Source organism: Malurus melanocephalus, unplaced genomic scaffold (genome assembly GCF_030028575.1).
Source record: "Malurus melanocephalus ecotype Western Australia unplaced genomic scaffold, MMel_1.1 scaffold_26, whole genome shotgun sequence".
Lineage (NCBI taxonomy): Eukaryota > Metazoa > Chordata > Aves > Passeriformes > Maluridae > Malurus > Malurus melanocephalus.
This window is the reverse complement of record NW_026623258.1, coordinates 2,302,645-2,317,866: the sequence shown is the minus strand read 5'-3', so window position 1 is coordinate 2,317,866 and position 15,222 is coordinate 2,302,645. Positions and strand designations below refer to the sequence as shown.

Genomic DNA, 15,222 nt, shown 5'->3' with positions numbered 1-15,222 from the left:
CAGGGAGCAAACAATGGATTTAAAGCGTATCCTAGGAGCTCATAAGTCTTAAGGGAAGATACAGAACACCATTTCTTATAATTCACTTTATCTTTGTGGTGAGGCTCAACAAAAACCCTTCACATAGGTTGGATCTCAAAGTTTACCATGAGTACTTCAGTGTGCCAGTAATGATTCATTAGCATGAAGTCAATTTGTTACAGATGGGTTCATTTTACCCTGAGCCTTCTCATAACTTCAACAGGGTCGTCCATCCAGTCAGTGGCAAGTGACATCACATAATGGATGGTTTGCTCTAAAGCCCATTGAGACCAAATCAAAGTCCCCTTGTAGTCACAGTGATCTTTAGATTTCTCCCAAAGCTTGTAAAAACAATACATTATTCACAGAAAGTTGTTATAAGAAAACAGAAATGAGAGGGAAAGCAGATGAATAGTGGCAAATGTTTTTGATATTTGTACCTCAAAGACATCGCTTGGGTCAAATCCATAGGCATGCAGTGTGGTTTTCAGCATGGTCTCTTTAGGAATGTAGCTGTTTGGGTCAAATACCACATTTCCTTCTACTTTGGCAGAGATGGGGTCAATTCCAGGTACAGAAACTCTTTTTGAAATCTGATAATTTTGTGAGAATTTTCTGAAGTCCTTGGCTGTTGGCAGCTGGTTTCCTTTCAGAGCTTCTTCAACTCGGCTTTTTAGACTAGGGAAGAGGATAGCAATTTAAATATGATTAGTATATATTCCAAACACCCATTTAGTCATAGTTAAGGGATTTTTTATACCTCTTGCAGATATTCATACAGCTGTGCTGCTTGAAAATGGATAGCTTTCTGCACATAATTAGCAGTAAACATAAGAATTAAGGGAAACATTATAATCTGACACTGTTTTGAAAAAGCCAGTTTACTCAGCTGATGTGCTTGCTCAAATAAACAGAAAAAACAAAATTCCACTGCCAGATTACTACTACTGCAACTATGAACTTTGTTTCTTCCAATGAGACCAATATATATCTAAATTTCACTTACTCTTCAACGTCTAGTTCTTCAGAGTCCAGGATGTTGGCAATGTGTGAGGCAACAAAGCTTTTCACTTGTTCGTTCTTCTCCTTTGTGAGGACTCTCAAAATCTTTGCAAGATCACTTGGGGAAGGATTTTTCATCACTAGGAGATARGATGCTAGACGTTTGTCTGTGGGTGCATCCAGTTCTTGGAATGCTTTGAGAAGTGCTGAACGGTCCTGTATAAATAGAGAAAGGTTTGCATTGATGAACTGGCTCATGGATGATATTGCTAAAYCCTTTTGGGAATATAAAGGGTGAAATAATCACAGATTAATTTGAATTGACGGGGACCTATAAGGATCATTGAGCCCAAGTCTTTAGRGACTGCATACCTATTTTGGTACTTTATTTCTACAACCTATCACAGCGGTTTCTTTGAAGCTATTTTGAATTTTTTTTTTTTTTTTGCTAGAAGACATCATAGAAGTTATGGCTTCATTAAAACTGTTTTACAWAGAATCAGAGAAGCACATTTGGGTTGGAAGGGACTCTAAAGATGATCTAGCTCCAACTGCTCTGCCAGGGCAGGGACGTCTTCCACAAGACCGGGCTGCTCAAAGCCCCATCCAACCTGGCCGTGAGCACTTCCAGGGATGGGGCACCCACAGCTTCTCTGGGCAACTGTGCCAGGGCCTCATCACCCTCACAGGGAAGAATTTCTTCCTAATATCTAATCTAAACCTTCTCTCCCAGTTTGAAGCCACTCCCCTTTTTCNAAGATGATCTAGCTCCAACTGCTCTGCCAGGGCAGGGACGCCTTCCACGAGACCGGGCTGCTCAAAGCCCCATCCAACCTGGCCTTGAGCACTTCCAGGGATGGGGCACCCTGTGCTTCTCTGGGCAACTGTGCCAGGGCCTCACCACCCTCACAGGGAAGAATTTCTTCCTAATATCTAATCTAAACCTTCTCTCCCAGTTTGAAGCCACTCCCCTTTTTCCTATGACTACATGATCTTGTAAATAGTCTCTCTTATCCACTATTTTCTTTTATTTTTTGGGGGGGCTTTTTCCCTCTTTTTTTTCCCCTTATATTTTTTTCGAACCTTTATTTTCTTATCTTATGCATACAGGTTACATTTTTACTTTAGAATTCGACTTTTGATTGTTGGGAATGATAAGTGCAGACAAATTGTCAAAATTTGAAAAAAARAATCATTCCRTTTAGAAAAACAAGGYGATCAAAATCTGCTGCTGCAGGAAAATAAAAAACATAGTTTAAAACTAAGTGATAATTAAAAAATTTAAATGGTTTAAAGTGAAKCTGAGGATATGAGTTTCAGGTGTTTCCAGTCTTCCAGACTTTTTAAGCCTTGTCTGGAGATAAAAGCATATCTTTTAGATATGAAGAGAAGAAATTTGTTGATATTGGAACTGTCTCGCCACACTGAGCKGAGTGCTCTGTGTAATGACACCCATTTTGTAGGGGATGTGTCACTGCATTCTGAACACACACCTAACCTGTGCCAGTAACAATGACAATAACGTGCCACTATAAAATAGGGATTTTCTTAGTTAAATACATTTAAATCTGGGGTAATTCATTAGTTAACACCACCTTTAAAAAAGTAGAACTCCATTTAAGACACTAAAAAAGACAGATCCAAATTTCCCAGTTAAACTGAGAYTATCTATACAAAGAAACTCCATCTCAAAAGAGCAACACCCACTAAGTCAGGAACCTTCTCAGACATGAGGATGGAAACTTATCTCAAAAAGTGGGAGATAGCTAAAAGGGAGATAGAAAATGTGAAATAATAAGAACAGATTGCATATTCAATAACTCATGTGAAAAGTCAAGGTGAACTGAGGAGAGGTTATCCTGGTTCCTGTAACCCAATTTACCTCYTCAGTAATTGTCATTTTCCTGAATGCCTGGATGGCTGCTTTCTGAACTGAAAGTGATGCAGCTTCATTCCTGATACACGTCTTCAGAGAAGATTTCACACTGGGTTTAGCTTTCTCCATTGCTGCACCCATGTTTCCAATAGCCTGTCAGTGATGAAAACACAGAAAGATGATAAACACTTCTTCTTCACCAAGAGAAGTACAGTAATATATGTTCTAATATATGATAATACAAAATAATGTAATAATAGCCTGCATAAGGAAAGAAGGAATTAAAAATACCCGAAGTGTGAGGTATGTGAGTTCATCTTCCCCAGAACAATCAGTGCCAAGCAGTGACATCATGAAGTCTGCAACATCTGCTATTTCCTCAGTYACAATCTTCTTCTCATTGTAGAACCTAAAGAAATATACAAACATGCCAGAAAAAAAGAGGAAAATGGGAAATGTCTATATTTTATTCCTAAAGAGCAAATTAATGAAAAAAAAAATCCTCCAAAAGCGAACACTCTTAGATTTTACTCTAAGGACTGTAATTTTTTTTCAGGTTATTTTATACAATTGCATGCTACCATTACTTACTTGGTAACAGAATGACTCAAGCCATAAAATGAAGCTCTACTTGGCTGATACTGGGCCATGTTAAGAATTTCCCGTATTCTTTGTGGAGTTGGAGAAGGCAACAGTCCCAGGGTGTACGTAATCAGGTCTGCCACAACTGGGTTCACATTTCCAGTTCTCAGGATTTGAAGGACTGCACTGTAGCACTCTGGAGTCCCACACTGGGCCAGGGCCTGGATGGTGACAGAGCTGAAAGGAGAAAAGACTTTATTAATCTCTGTTTGCAGTTAGCACTGCATGTTGACTGTTTGAAATAAACASACTGCAGTTTTATTAAGGTGTTTTAATATAAAAGGTGTAAGCTTATGTGTGCCTGGAAGCAAATTAAGTAATTTCTTACCAAAAAGAAGCTTCTTGGTTTTACAAGTTATAYCAATAACACATAATAACACATAATAACAGTTATATATTAACAATATCATCATTACATGGACATAYCTTTTTTTCCCTCACAACAGACTCCTCCACAAGTTTAAGTACTGTAATCTAATGTATTGACCAGACTGAGGTTCTAGTCCCTTTACAGATGGAGGACATAAAGTATATGTAAACTGGCTCAAGTCCAGCTTGGACAAAAGAGTAAGGGTCTGGAGTGGAAGGCAGAGTCAGACCAAAAAATAGCATTATTCCATGTCTCCCAAAGTCTCACACTCAAAACTGTTCTTTGCTGTAAGTCACACTGGAGAGTTTGGAATTATGGCCATTGTCCTTGAGCAAAACTGCCTGAAAGATATTGGGCTATAATAACACATCCAAAAGATTGTCTGGCACACACCATTGCTTTTACACTCCCTTCCTTATTTTCCTCTCTGGATAGTTCTCATAATACCTATCTTTCTGAAAGCTACTCTGTGCATCTGATACACCTCTAATTTAAACCCATTTGCAGCAAACCATCAACTCTTCACTGTTTTTGCCATGACATTGATGTGTGGTGTTCTTGCACCGTGARCTGCTGTAACTCACCTTGAGGTTTCCAACATCTTTGGTACCAGAGGGCCAAGAGTGCTGTTGTGTAAACTCCTCAGCCCAGAAACAAATCTGTAAAAGAGTCTTGCTCTCTGCTGGTTCTGCTGGGAGGCTGCGAGTTTCTGCAGCTCCTGAAGGGTTTTCAGAACAACATCGCCCTGCCTGTGGAGTTTGGCATCKGTACTTTCCAATGCAAGTCCCTTCTCTTCCAGTGCATCTAGAAATTGGAAAAAATTGCATTCTTTATGTCTTTATCAGAGAGCCATGTTAATTTTTATCTTCTGTCATGCATTCTGGATAAATGCAAAGTCTGTACATTATTTTATCCAATAACAGTTGAACAAGTTACAAAAATAACGGAGTGGAATTTAATATAATTTGCCCCAAAGTCTAATATTTGCATACATTGTTTTACATTTTCATGAAGMAGATTCCTTATCATCTCTTATATTWGCACAGTTTGCTTTTTCAACAGTTAATGAATGTATGTTGTAAGAAATATGTTATGACTGGAATTAACAASTGCAGGTCAGAAATGTATGTTTCAGAAGAAAATATCTAGTAATAATGGATTGTTTATATTTGGCACTGAAGATAAAAAATGAGTAAGAAATTATGGGTAGCTGAAAAGAGCTCATTAAAATAATTTCCAATAAGATTAAAATTATTTTCCAAGCAAATGATACCTTTATAATTATAAAGAATAATTTTAAAATTGAATTAAAACATAAAGACTACTTAAAATTAGTGGTGTTTTTAAATTACTCAGGTTATCCCATTTTATATGCAAATTTTTCCTCACTAAATGAATACAAATTCATTAAAAATTATGAATTTATTTGGCCCCATCTTTAATTAATTCACTATTACAAAATTCACTCAAAAATTGTCCTTGTACTTATATTTTGTCTCTGTATTTGTAATATTGAGAACTGCAGCTATACCTCCATCAAAATTTTTATTAGTGATCTTTGGGGTATCTTCAAGCTTCAGGGTCTGGTTGACCTCTGTCATCACACCATAGCGATTTCTAGGAAAGAAAGAAAGGAAGATTCAGTGCTTTCATTGAGTCCAAGTGTTTTTGAAAGCCTTGACATATCTCCTCCTTCTTAAAACCAAAATGTATAGTTAGGGATGAAGTCAGGGCAGGATGTGAGACGTCACTATTTAAAATGGATATTTATAAATAAAAGGCAATGATAAATAGTCAGCAACCTACTTGTATGAGGAAGGCAGAAACAGGTGTTTTTCACTGCAGACAACATCTCTTATGTGCTTTTTCTTYGCATCAATATTGTAATGACAGAACTGAGTGCTCTTCAGAAGGGTGGATAATGGGCTGTTCTGTAAAATAAATTGTTTGGCAGTCAGTTTACTGAGCAGAATAGGAAACAATCACAGTTTTAAAAGCTGGCACAGTTTCACTGTAAGATTAACAGTTGCATATTGGAAATGAAGGTGCATAACTGGAATCATTCTTACACAAAGACAAAATTGTGCMAGTAACAATCTTTAGTCTTAAGTCTCTTCCCAGGCAAAAATCTCACTGAAATGTTCCCTCAGGCCTTTYTGAGGTGTTTGGGTTAAAAGTTGCTTCATGACTGATCCCCTGCTGCCTACAACAAAGGCTCCTTCATAAAACCAATTTGTAATTTTTGGAGCAGTTAAGTCCCCTTGCAACAACTGATGCTCTCTTTAATTTCACTCTYATTACACAAATTTTAAAGACTTCAACAACAAGCTATAGAAGTGTCAGAAATGACAAAATGTAATAATACATAATTCCATATAATTCAGCATTATATGGAACCATATTTTATTTTTAGTTAGAACACTCAAAAGCACTGATGCCATTATATCAGAAAGAAGTCTGACAATATTCTTGCAAGCAACTGCATCTGATCATTGTGGGTTCACAATTAGACTGAACAGTTTGTCAAACCACTTACTTCAGGACATTTAGAACCCTCTCCTCCTGGACATCACATATATTTAAAACTGAAATTTTGAAAATTTTGACTCAAAAACCTAAAAATTTGGCTATATTCTGATAGGTTATCAATAATCAATAGTACTAACACCATCTGTGAAAAGCTCTCCTTTAAGGAAGGGAAGAATATGAAAGAAGGTGATTATACTCTTGCTCTGCATCTATCTTTGTCTATGGCCAACAAAACCACAGTTTGATCTAATGGAAGGGCTCAGAAGAACTAAGTTTTCAGAAAATAAATATAAARATAATGGTAGTTGTTTATAATTTTAAATGTTGGTGTGAAAATGTCGCGTTATATAATCTTCAATTATATACTTACCAGTCCTTTGACAATGGCAATAGGGCTGACATGATCTCTGATGGGACTGAAGTTGTCACAGCCTTTCAGGTACCTGGTAATTGAAATATCYTCTGCAACATTCCCTTTTCTGGATTTGAATTCAACTTCACTGTCACACTTTCCATATACAGTATCCTGGGAAGAAGAAAGAAGTCAGGGTCTCTGCTCATGTCATCAGACATTTTCTGATCTAGCTGAAAGGTGCCCTTTCTGATCTGAATGTCCAGGCCTTTTGAAAATTATATTCAGGAATAATTCTACCTAGATGAGCTTTTTTTCCCCATTGGTTAAGACAATAAAGTGAATGCTTTCCAAGGACCTACCATTGGAATTGTTTTTACGTTTTCCACTCCTTCCGTTGGCACCAGGAGAGCTGAGATGATACCTCTCTTGAGATTCAGTACATTCAGAGGCTCATCCTTCTCTGAATACAGCTTGACTTTTGTTCCATCCTGAATGATGAATTTTAGCTCATTCCTGCCCCCCAGAAAAACAACATGAATATGAAATCATGTTAAAGACACACAGTGAAGGACATGTTATCAATAACCTKCTGGGCTATAGATAAAGCATCATGTTTATCTTGGTCTATCATTATTTACTACTCACTGCTGTTACTACCAAAAAGTATTACTATCAAAGCAGCCAAATTCTAACCAAGGACATTTTGATTTCACCAGATTATGTCATCTGAGGGCAAGCAAATACCAAGAGCCATGTCTGAAATTTGGAATTGCATAAATTCTGAGAGAAGATAAGTAAAGTTTTGGAATGAGGTAATCATTAACTATTGCAATAGGCTACAAAATGATGGGAAGGATTCCCTACTAGTTGGACTCATTAAAGAAAACCTTGATTGTTTTCTGCAAAACGTATTTTAACACTGTCTCAAGTTGGTTTGAGATCCATGGCTTGTGAAACAGGATGACTACGGAGGCACTGACAGAAGCATGAAGGTGCTTGACTGAAATATGCACTGACAAGCATTAGAGACTAGTTGGGTGGAGGGAATCAGGAAAACAGTTACAAAAGCAGATAAGTAGGGAAAAAATTAGCTACACAGGCCATTAGAGATGGGGATTGGAAAACTGGACTTCAATCTCAAATGCCTTTCTATTGCACAGTCTGTTAGCAAAGGTAAATTATAAYAAACTGGCTGCATGCAGCCATTTGAGAATGTGCTTACAAGAAGGAACAATAATTGCACTTGAAATAATCTTTCGGGGAACTACCCAACAATTTCCTGATGTGGATGACAGAAATGAAGAAATATTTTTGGTAAAAATGCTGCATGTAAAAAACCCTTCCCTATTAGCAATTGGGAGCTCTGTTGACCCTAAAGTGTATCAGGGAGAGTTTAGCTGTGGAACCAGCTTAGAAATCTACCATGTTCTCATGAAATGTGTACCACTCCTAGAAAAATATGATCAGGGTGGACTGTAACCCTGCAGCCTGTTCCATGTTAAGGTCATAAGTATTGATGATAATTGATGTTGCTTACTTGGACATGGCATTTGCAAACTCCTCAGAGTTCTTGGACTTTTTCAGAATAGCCCTTCCCTCGGTGTCAACACCAAATGTCTCTCTCAGAGAGCAGTGCATTGTCCTCAGGATGAAGTGGCACAGCTGGGGTACCTCCAGTTCAACCTGAAAACACAAATATTATGTTTTTATCGTTTTATATTATATTTCTAAGATCACCCAGTTACCACTTTGAAAATTCCTTGGGTTTTGYAAAGTGTCAGGATCACTCTGCTACCAGCTGTTGGGAAAGACTCCAAAGTGCTCTRAATAGCTTAAGGTAACTCCACAGAGAAGATMMGAGGACAAGTATTTGCTTGGATAAYGGCATGGAGCATACYACATGGTAAATGAGGAACTTAATTTCAGAAAATTTAGAGTGTTAGAACTSTATGAAAATKWGWSWYWTYWCASWGMRMWRTKTWKASWCTMWMACAMMMSWRTRTGYKMWAWAWAAAWATWTTTTWMCMRKYWAYYCMWTTYMRGGRAAAAAAAAACCTCAAAACCAACACCATGATGAGAAAGTTTGGGCAGATAACATCGGGCATTTAAATGGCATGTGGGACTTTTACTCCTACAGTAATGGTATTGTCTTGAATTACCCTCAGCAGTCTTTCATGTGGTCTCCATTGCATCAATGAGTTATTTGAATTTAACTTGTAGAATTGTCTGATGGTCATTGCCAGACTGAGCCTGGGAGCTAAGAAAAACTGAAATGCCAGGTCTTGGCCCTTTTTCATGTAAAAGAACAGCCAGATCAGGACTGAAATGMACTGGCACAGAGGTATGAAGGGCTTCTGCCATCCTCAGTGCCTTGTCTAGGACAGAGCTAGCTTTCATGATTCACAATATGTGCCTTTCAGAAGGAGGATCTTGTTTGGAAAAACATTGAAGGATGTTCCCCAGCTGCCAGCTCCCATGTTGTTRGGTACACAGTTTCCATCTGGGTGAATTTACTCCTCTTTGCCTACCTTGCATGTGATCTTTGAACCGCTCCGAGAATCTGCTGTTCCTGTGATCCCACTTGATGTCTCTGCTTCATATGAGTAAACATATTTCCTGAGGGGTTTAAATCTGGTTGCCTCTTCTGCAATTGGGAAAATGAGAGAGGTTTTATGAACTGGGTAGGATATATATATATGTAATCCCTACAGTACGTTCTCAGTGTTGTGTAACTAAAATGAATGCCAGAAAAAGGAAACTTGCAAACCCTATTTCCTTTTACAGAGTATATTTCAGAGAAGTGATGCCTTCATGTCAGTTGGATACTTTCTGAAGCATGAGACAAAACTTGTGAGGGCAGCATAAGTTTTGGGGTCCACTGCTCAGATGGTATCTGACACTGTGACCCCACCTGGCCTTGAAATCATGCCCAAAAAACAAATGAGAGAAACAGGAGGAAACTTAAAGTGTTAAACACTTTCAAAAATTACCCTATGGCCTCTAAATTGAAGCAATCAAATTGAAGTTTTCAAATTGGTAATAAAAAGATTCCTTTCAGTTCATATTTGTCCATCATAATGCAAATATGAGGAGCTGCTTTACCAGTCACATGACTGAGACTGAAAGAAAAAAAAAAACCCACAGCAAGTGATAGAATACCAAAACTACCATTGTTCAATACAATTTCACCTGAATCTATGGAGGACCTTTCTGCCCCAGATTCTCTGAAACATGATTTACTCTAATTCACTTACTAGATAAGAAACTTTTAGTAGATTAGACTATTTTTAATGGACATAAACTTTAGTTACATGAGGAGCATCCAGAACAAGGGAAAAAGCACTAAATTACGTCCAAGGATAAGGCAGGAGGGAGTATTTCCAGAGGTGTTTMTCTCAAGGGAAGCCCCAAAATCTAATAGGCTTCCTCAAAAGAATGAATTTCACCTGTATTTCAYCTCTACCTGCTGCCCTCAGAGCCAATCATCTGTAATTTTAAAACCTGCAAGCAGAAATGAAYGTAGTAATAGAGGTATAAAGAAAAAAAATAGTCACAGTGTCAAATGCAAGGATATGAGACACTCTTTTGGTATCTGGAATGAGTAACATAAGCCAAACAACATCCTCAATCAAAATTCTCTCCCACTAAAGCTGTGGGCATTGTTTTAAACTAAAGGTGATGATCAAGCAATTTAAGTGTAGTGTTGGAGCATTCTAGATCAATCTGAACCAGAAATTGCYGTTCCTTTGGTTTAGACTGAGCTACTCACTGGGACTGTAATTGTGTTGTGATCCTGAATGAAAAACAATTTCCTAAATTGCTTCTCTGTGGTTATTTGTGACTGCCCGACCATATCAGAGTCCACATCTACTTCTATAGACAAAACAAAGAYAGGTAATCCTGCTGTAAACCCAAATGCTCACAAATCTGTATGACTCTGCCTGCCTATGTCTTCATGAATGTAGATTACTTTCTTTTATAAAATTTTTGTCATATCAAAGGCCAWCAGCAATGTTACCTTGTCCTTTATGTCACACCATTTCATACACAGGGAGAACAACACAATAGTACTATAAATCTCTTATTTCCTCACTGCACTATCACTTTTATAAGCTTTAAATACTTTAATAGTGGTATAGCTGAGATTATTTAATATAATTGCTAAACAGAATTATTATAACTACTAGCTGTCATACAGTAATCAGCATCTTAAAAACATTTGCAAACTTAATTAAAATATCTGTTTAACCCTGAAACCTCACTGCTATTAAAAGATTCATCACTAACCCTGTCATTTTTGGCTATCCTCAACTRTAACTGTACACTCTCTGAAAAATTAACAACACCAGTGACACTGTGACATGGCTAAAGTGAAAATTATTGCTTCACACCTGGCTTTTAAACAGAAATTAACGAAAAAGGAATAGGGGAATGATAAGCTAAGAAGTACAATTAACAAATAATTTATTGTATCAGAAATAGACAAGAAATTGGCAATGAAGCCCAGAAGTCTTTGAGGTGGTTCAGGCATCTGAAGTAAACCAAATTGCCTGGAGATGGTGCTAAAGCACCCAGCAAGGGGAGAAAAGAGCCCTGAAGACAAAGAACAAACCAACTCATTCAGTACTTTGACCCTGCAGTGGAACATTATGTATTAACCAAGCAGTCAGGGCCAGTCAGAGTTCATTACAAAGATAGCRAAAAAGTCAGCATTTCCTGAGTCTTGGCTTGTTTAAAGAAGTYGCTGTCCTTGCTGACAGAGTTGATGATTTATTCTACAGGTATTTACTTAGATATCTACCTGCAATTCTGTGGGCTTAGCAGCAACTGCGAAGGGTAAATAAAATGTGAGATTCAGTCCACACTGAAGTGTAGTGTACATAACCTCACTGTTAAAGCTTAACATTTGATAAGCGGGGATTTCTAGATTTAAGGAATCTGCACCTGACAATTAAAAAATAAATTAAAACCCCCACAAACCTAATGGAAMGTAGGTTCTTAATGGGAGCTTTAGGAAAGTTCAGAAGCTCAACCTCAGCTTGTCCAATCTTAGGACAGTTTTATTATTATTATTTGAACCAGGCCTAATGGATAATTGAACACTTAAATGCAATAAGGACTGCAGAATATTACCATCACTTTCATTTAAGTTATTTTGGAAGAAGAGATGAGGAAAAGTCAGGCTTTAAAAGATGCATTCAATTAAAATAGTGACATAAGATAACAAAAGCAAATGCAAGAAATCACTTACTTGAACATCCTGGATTTCCACTGTCAGGTGATTCTTCTTCTGTAAAAAAACCCCAAACAAGTATTAAAAGCTGGAAAAGCTGTTTACAGAAAAATTTGTAAAATAAGGACCATGGCTACATAAATATAAATACTACGTTGACATTGTAAGACCTTTTTAATTCATACCATCTTCTGATGTAGTGTGACACTGATGTAAAYAACAAAACTACCATTAACATTGAGAGTACACATCAAATCAAAAGGGAGGTACAAGCAGTTGTCTTGATATAGAACTAAAACCTTAAAATAAGATCTTTAATCACTGAATTAAATTAGTTTGATTTAAACTGAGAAGGATCAGCTTTCAGGYTGAGAAGTATTTTTAAAAGCCCTGCATTATGTCAAATAGTTTATAAATGATGGGCACAAAATGTAGATGTAGACAGATGAAATGTACCATATAACACAGTTTATGTTTAAAATAGGGTCTATTTAAGCACAGAAAAATACTGCAAAATGGATGAATGGCTATACTTTGGTTTTTGTATGTTTAAAAAGGACAACTTTGAAGATTAATACCAAAATTCTCTGCCAATAAATCTTTTTTGAATATTGAGAGTTCATTCTTTGGAGGAAAAGAACACTGGTTGGAAGCCTATTCAAATCAAGAGGAATCATTTGCTCCAATCAGTATTAGATATGTTCCATATGACTCTGTTTAAAATAAAATTAAATTAAACATAATCTAGTAAATTTTTTTTGCATTTATTGGACACTATGTCATTCCTTGGGATATCACATGAAGGCCAGCACTTTTCATGATATTCTCTGCACACTTTCCAAGTTTTCTTTCTGGAAATTCTAAGTACACCACTCTATAGAAACAGGACAGTAACAATAGCATCAGAAATACCACTATTGCTGCTAAAATAAAGTTAATAATACTATTAATAAGCATTAGAAACAGGGTTTATTGTATAACAATAAACTTGTATAACATCAGTCAATAACAGAATATTAGTTCAACAAAGATGTATATGTGTGAATTAGAATTAGAACTGCATATAAAACCAGACCACCATAATTAACTCTAGATTCACTTTTCTCCTTAAGCTCCCTGAAGCCTTAGGTAACACTACAGAGTTATTCTAAAAAGCCACTTCTTGGGAAGCAAGGATAGCTCACAATCCACAGCACCATATTGATCTCTGCTGTCTTTTCTGATCTGAGAAAAAAACCCTCCACTGGCCTACTTCTCCTTCTTCTTTTACTGATGACTGTGTCTCTTCAATACAAAATTGTATTTCAAATGACAGTATTGTCTGACAAATACAATTTGYTTTATTTACTGCTCTCTCTCTTGACTTTTGCTGAAAAATGGGTTAGCAACAGCTGGGTTAAGTCTGCTTGGTATTTCCAAGCTACAGTAGCTCCATGAGGGTTTAAAAGAACAATGCTACAGAAAAAAAGTGGATGCCTTACAAGCCGTAAAATTTGTTCAATCTGTTCAAAAGCCACCAGACAACACTCATGAATTTTCTACATTAGCATCCTCCTATGACTGCCCGTTCCTATGATGGGAAGAAATTATATCTTTGCCACATTGAATCTTTCTAACTAATTCTATAAGCCATTGTCCTTTTGATTTTTTTTTCAATATTGTTGTTTTAATGGACTCAAAAATAAAGCAGAAAAGAGTACTGACATAAAAGATCGTACTTACGTGTGAAAACACCACTGCTGAGCAGCAGGGAGAGCAGCAAGAGCTGCACAGGGCCCATGGTGAGCCCAAATCCCTCTTGCTGCTCTTTCTTTTCCTCTTTTTTCTTCCCTCTTCAAATCTTCCCTGCTGCCTCAGAGGGAGAATGAGCCCTCTGACTTGGACCTCCATTTATATAGTCTRTAGCAAGCAGCTGAGTCAAACAGTTTAGAAAGCTCAGAGCAAATTGCCAAAGGTCCAAAGGTGAGAGTCCCAGATCCTCACTGCGCTCCACACCATGCCCCGCTTCTGTTACTGATAGTCATAGAGACACTGAGGTTGGAAAAAACCCCTAAGATCATCGAGTTAACCTCCAGTAAACTGGGGATTCTCCAGTGAGCTCATAAATGATTGACAGTGGTTCTGTGAACATTCCTGTTAGTTCCCCATCCTTCCTCCTCTGAGAATCAAAAATTCTGTCATTTTGTGAACTCTATGATTTCATGATGAATGCAAACACTAATAACAGACAGGGCTATCCAAATGCCTCTTTTTCCTTGCTCRTCATTCCTGAAGAGTTTAGAGCCCTCCTCTAGGGTGGTCCAGTGACTGAAGTCATCCCACCATGTTCCCATGATGGCCACAACGTCATCCCTTCCCTGCTGCACCACGGTTCCCACCTCCTCCTGTGTGTCACCCATGCTGTGTGCATTGGTGTAGCTGCACCTGACTTGCGCTTTGGCTGGTTCTGCCACCTTTAGAGGGGAGAAATTCGAATTCCTGTGTGATCATYCTCAGGTGCATCTGCTGTTTCTAACACATCAACAGCTGTTGTGTCCTTGTTGCCACCAGAGCAGATCCCCATTCCCAACCTCCACCTAGGCGGCGGATCAAAGGGCTCTGCTAGGATACGGTCCCTCAAACACTGGCATGCTGCCCCTGGTCTTATCTCAAGAAGAAGACTGAGCTGGAGATAATCACTCTTCAAGGCCACTGGTCTTTTCCTTAAAGAGAGTTTTAAGAGCAAAATCCCCCAGCTATACACTCTAACAATGAATTCAAATAAATGTACCAYATCTGCATAAGAGTGATTGTGATGCCTAAGTTAGAGATGGAAGAAATTATCACTGCATCATGCTTCAGTATAGATGTTGAGAGGCTCAAGAATATGAGTACTTGGGAAAATGAGAATGTTGTGCAACTACTGGCAGGACAATGAAAGGTTTTTTTTTTTTTTCCTTTGGAACAGAATTTGTCATATGACTTTTTAAGAATATTTTACTTTGACTTGCAATATTTAAGAAAATCAGTGTGTGCCCCATGCTGAAACTAAGCTCTGTATAATTATTTCGTTTTCTTATTTTTAATTTTTTTGGTAATAATGGCAAAAATGTGAAAACAAGATGAAAAAKTTAATCTGAATGAAGACGATAAACCTATGAAGAAGATAAACTTGATTAAAATGCAAACAAACCCCCCTTTTTAGGGTTATGTAT

The 15,222-nt window shown here is 37.5% G+C and overlaps 1 protein-coding gene across 1 annotated transcript in view; it reads right to left on the bottom strand.

Annotated features, from left to right (window-relative positions):
- Positions 1-13,877, bottom strand: part of APOB (apolipoprotein B) — a 37,317-nt gene extending 23,440 nt beyond the window's left edge. Inside the window, exons 1-14 of the mRNA XM_057390431.1 lie at positions 13,751-13,877; positions 12,047-12,085; positions 9,324-9,439; positions 8,333-8,478; positions 7,155-7,308; positions 6,811-6,966; positions 5,718-5,842; positions 5,443-5,528; positions 4,496-4,715; positions 3,491-3,718; positions 3,191-3,308; positions 2,906-3,052; positions 1,028-1,239; positions 462-699 (exon numbers count right to left, since the gene is read on the bottom strand). Of these exons, the coding sequence (XP_057246414.1) occupies positions 462-699; positions 1,028-1,239; positions 2,906-3,052; positions 3,191-3,308; positions 3,491-3,718; positions 4,496-4,715; positions 5,443-5,528; positions 5,718-5,842; positions 6,811-6,966; positions 7,155-7,308; positions 8,333-8,478; positions 9,324-9,439; positions 12,047-12,085; positions 13,751-13,808 (2,043 nt within the window). The 5' untranslated portion in view covers positions 13,809-13,877. The remainder of the gene's footprint in view (positions 1-461; positions 700-1,027; positions 1,240-2,905; positions 3,053-3,190; positions 3,309-3,490; positions 3,719-4,495; positions 4,716-5,442; positions 5,529-5,717; positions 5,843-6,810; positions 6,967-7,154; positions 7,309-8,332; positions 8,479-9,323; positions 9,440-12,046; positions 12,086-13,750) is intronic.
- Between the last annotated feature and the right edge of the window lie 1,345 nt (positions 13,878-15,222).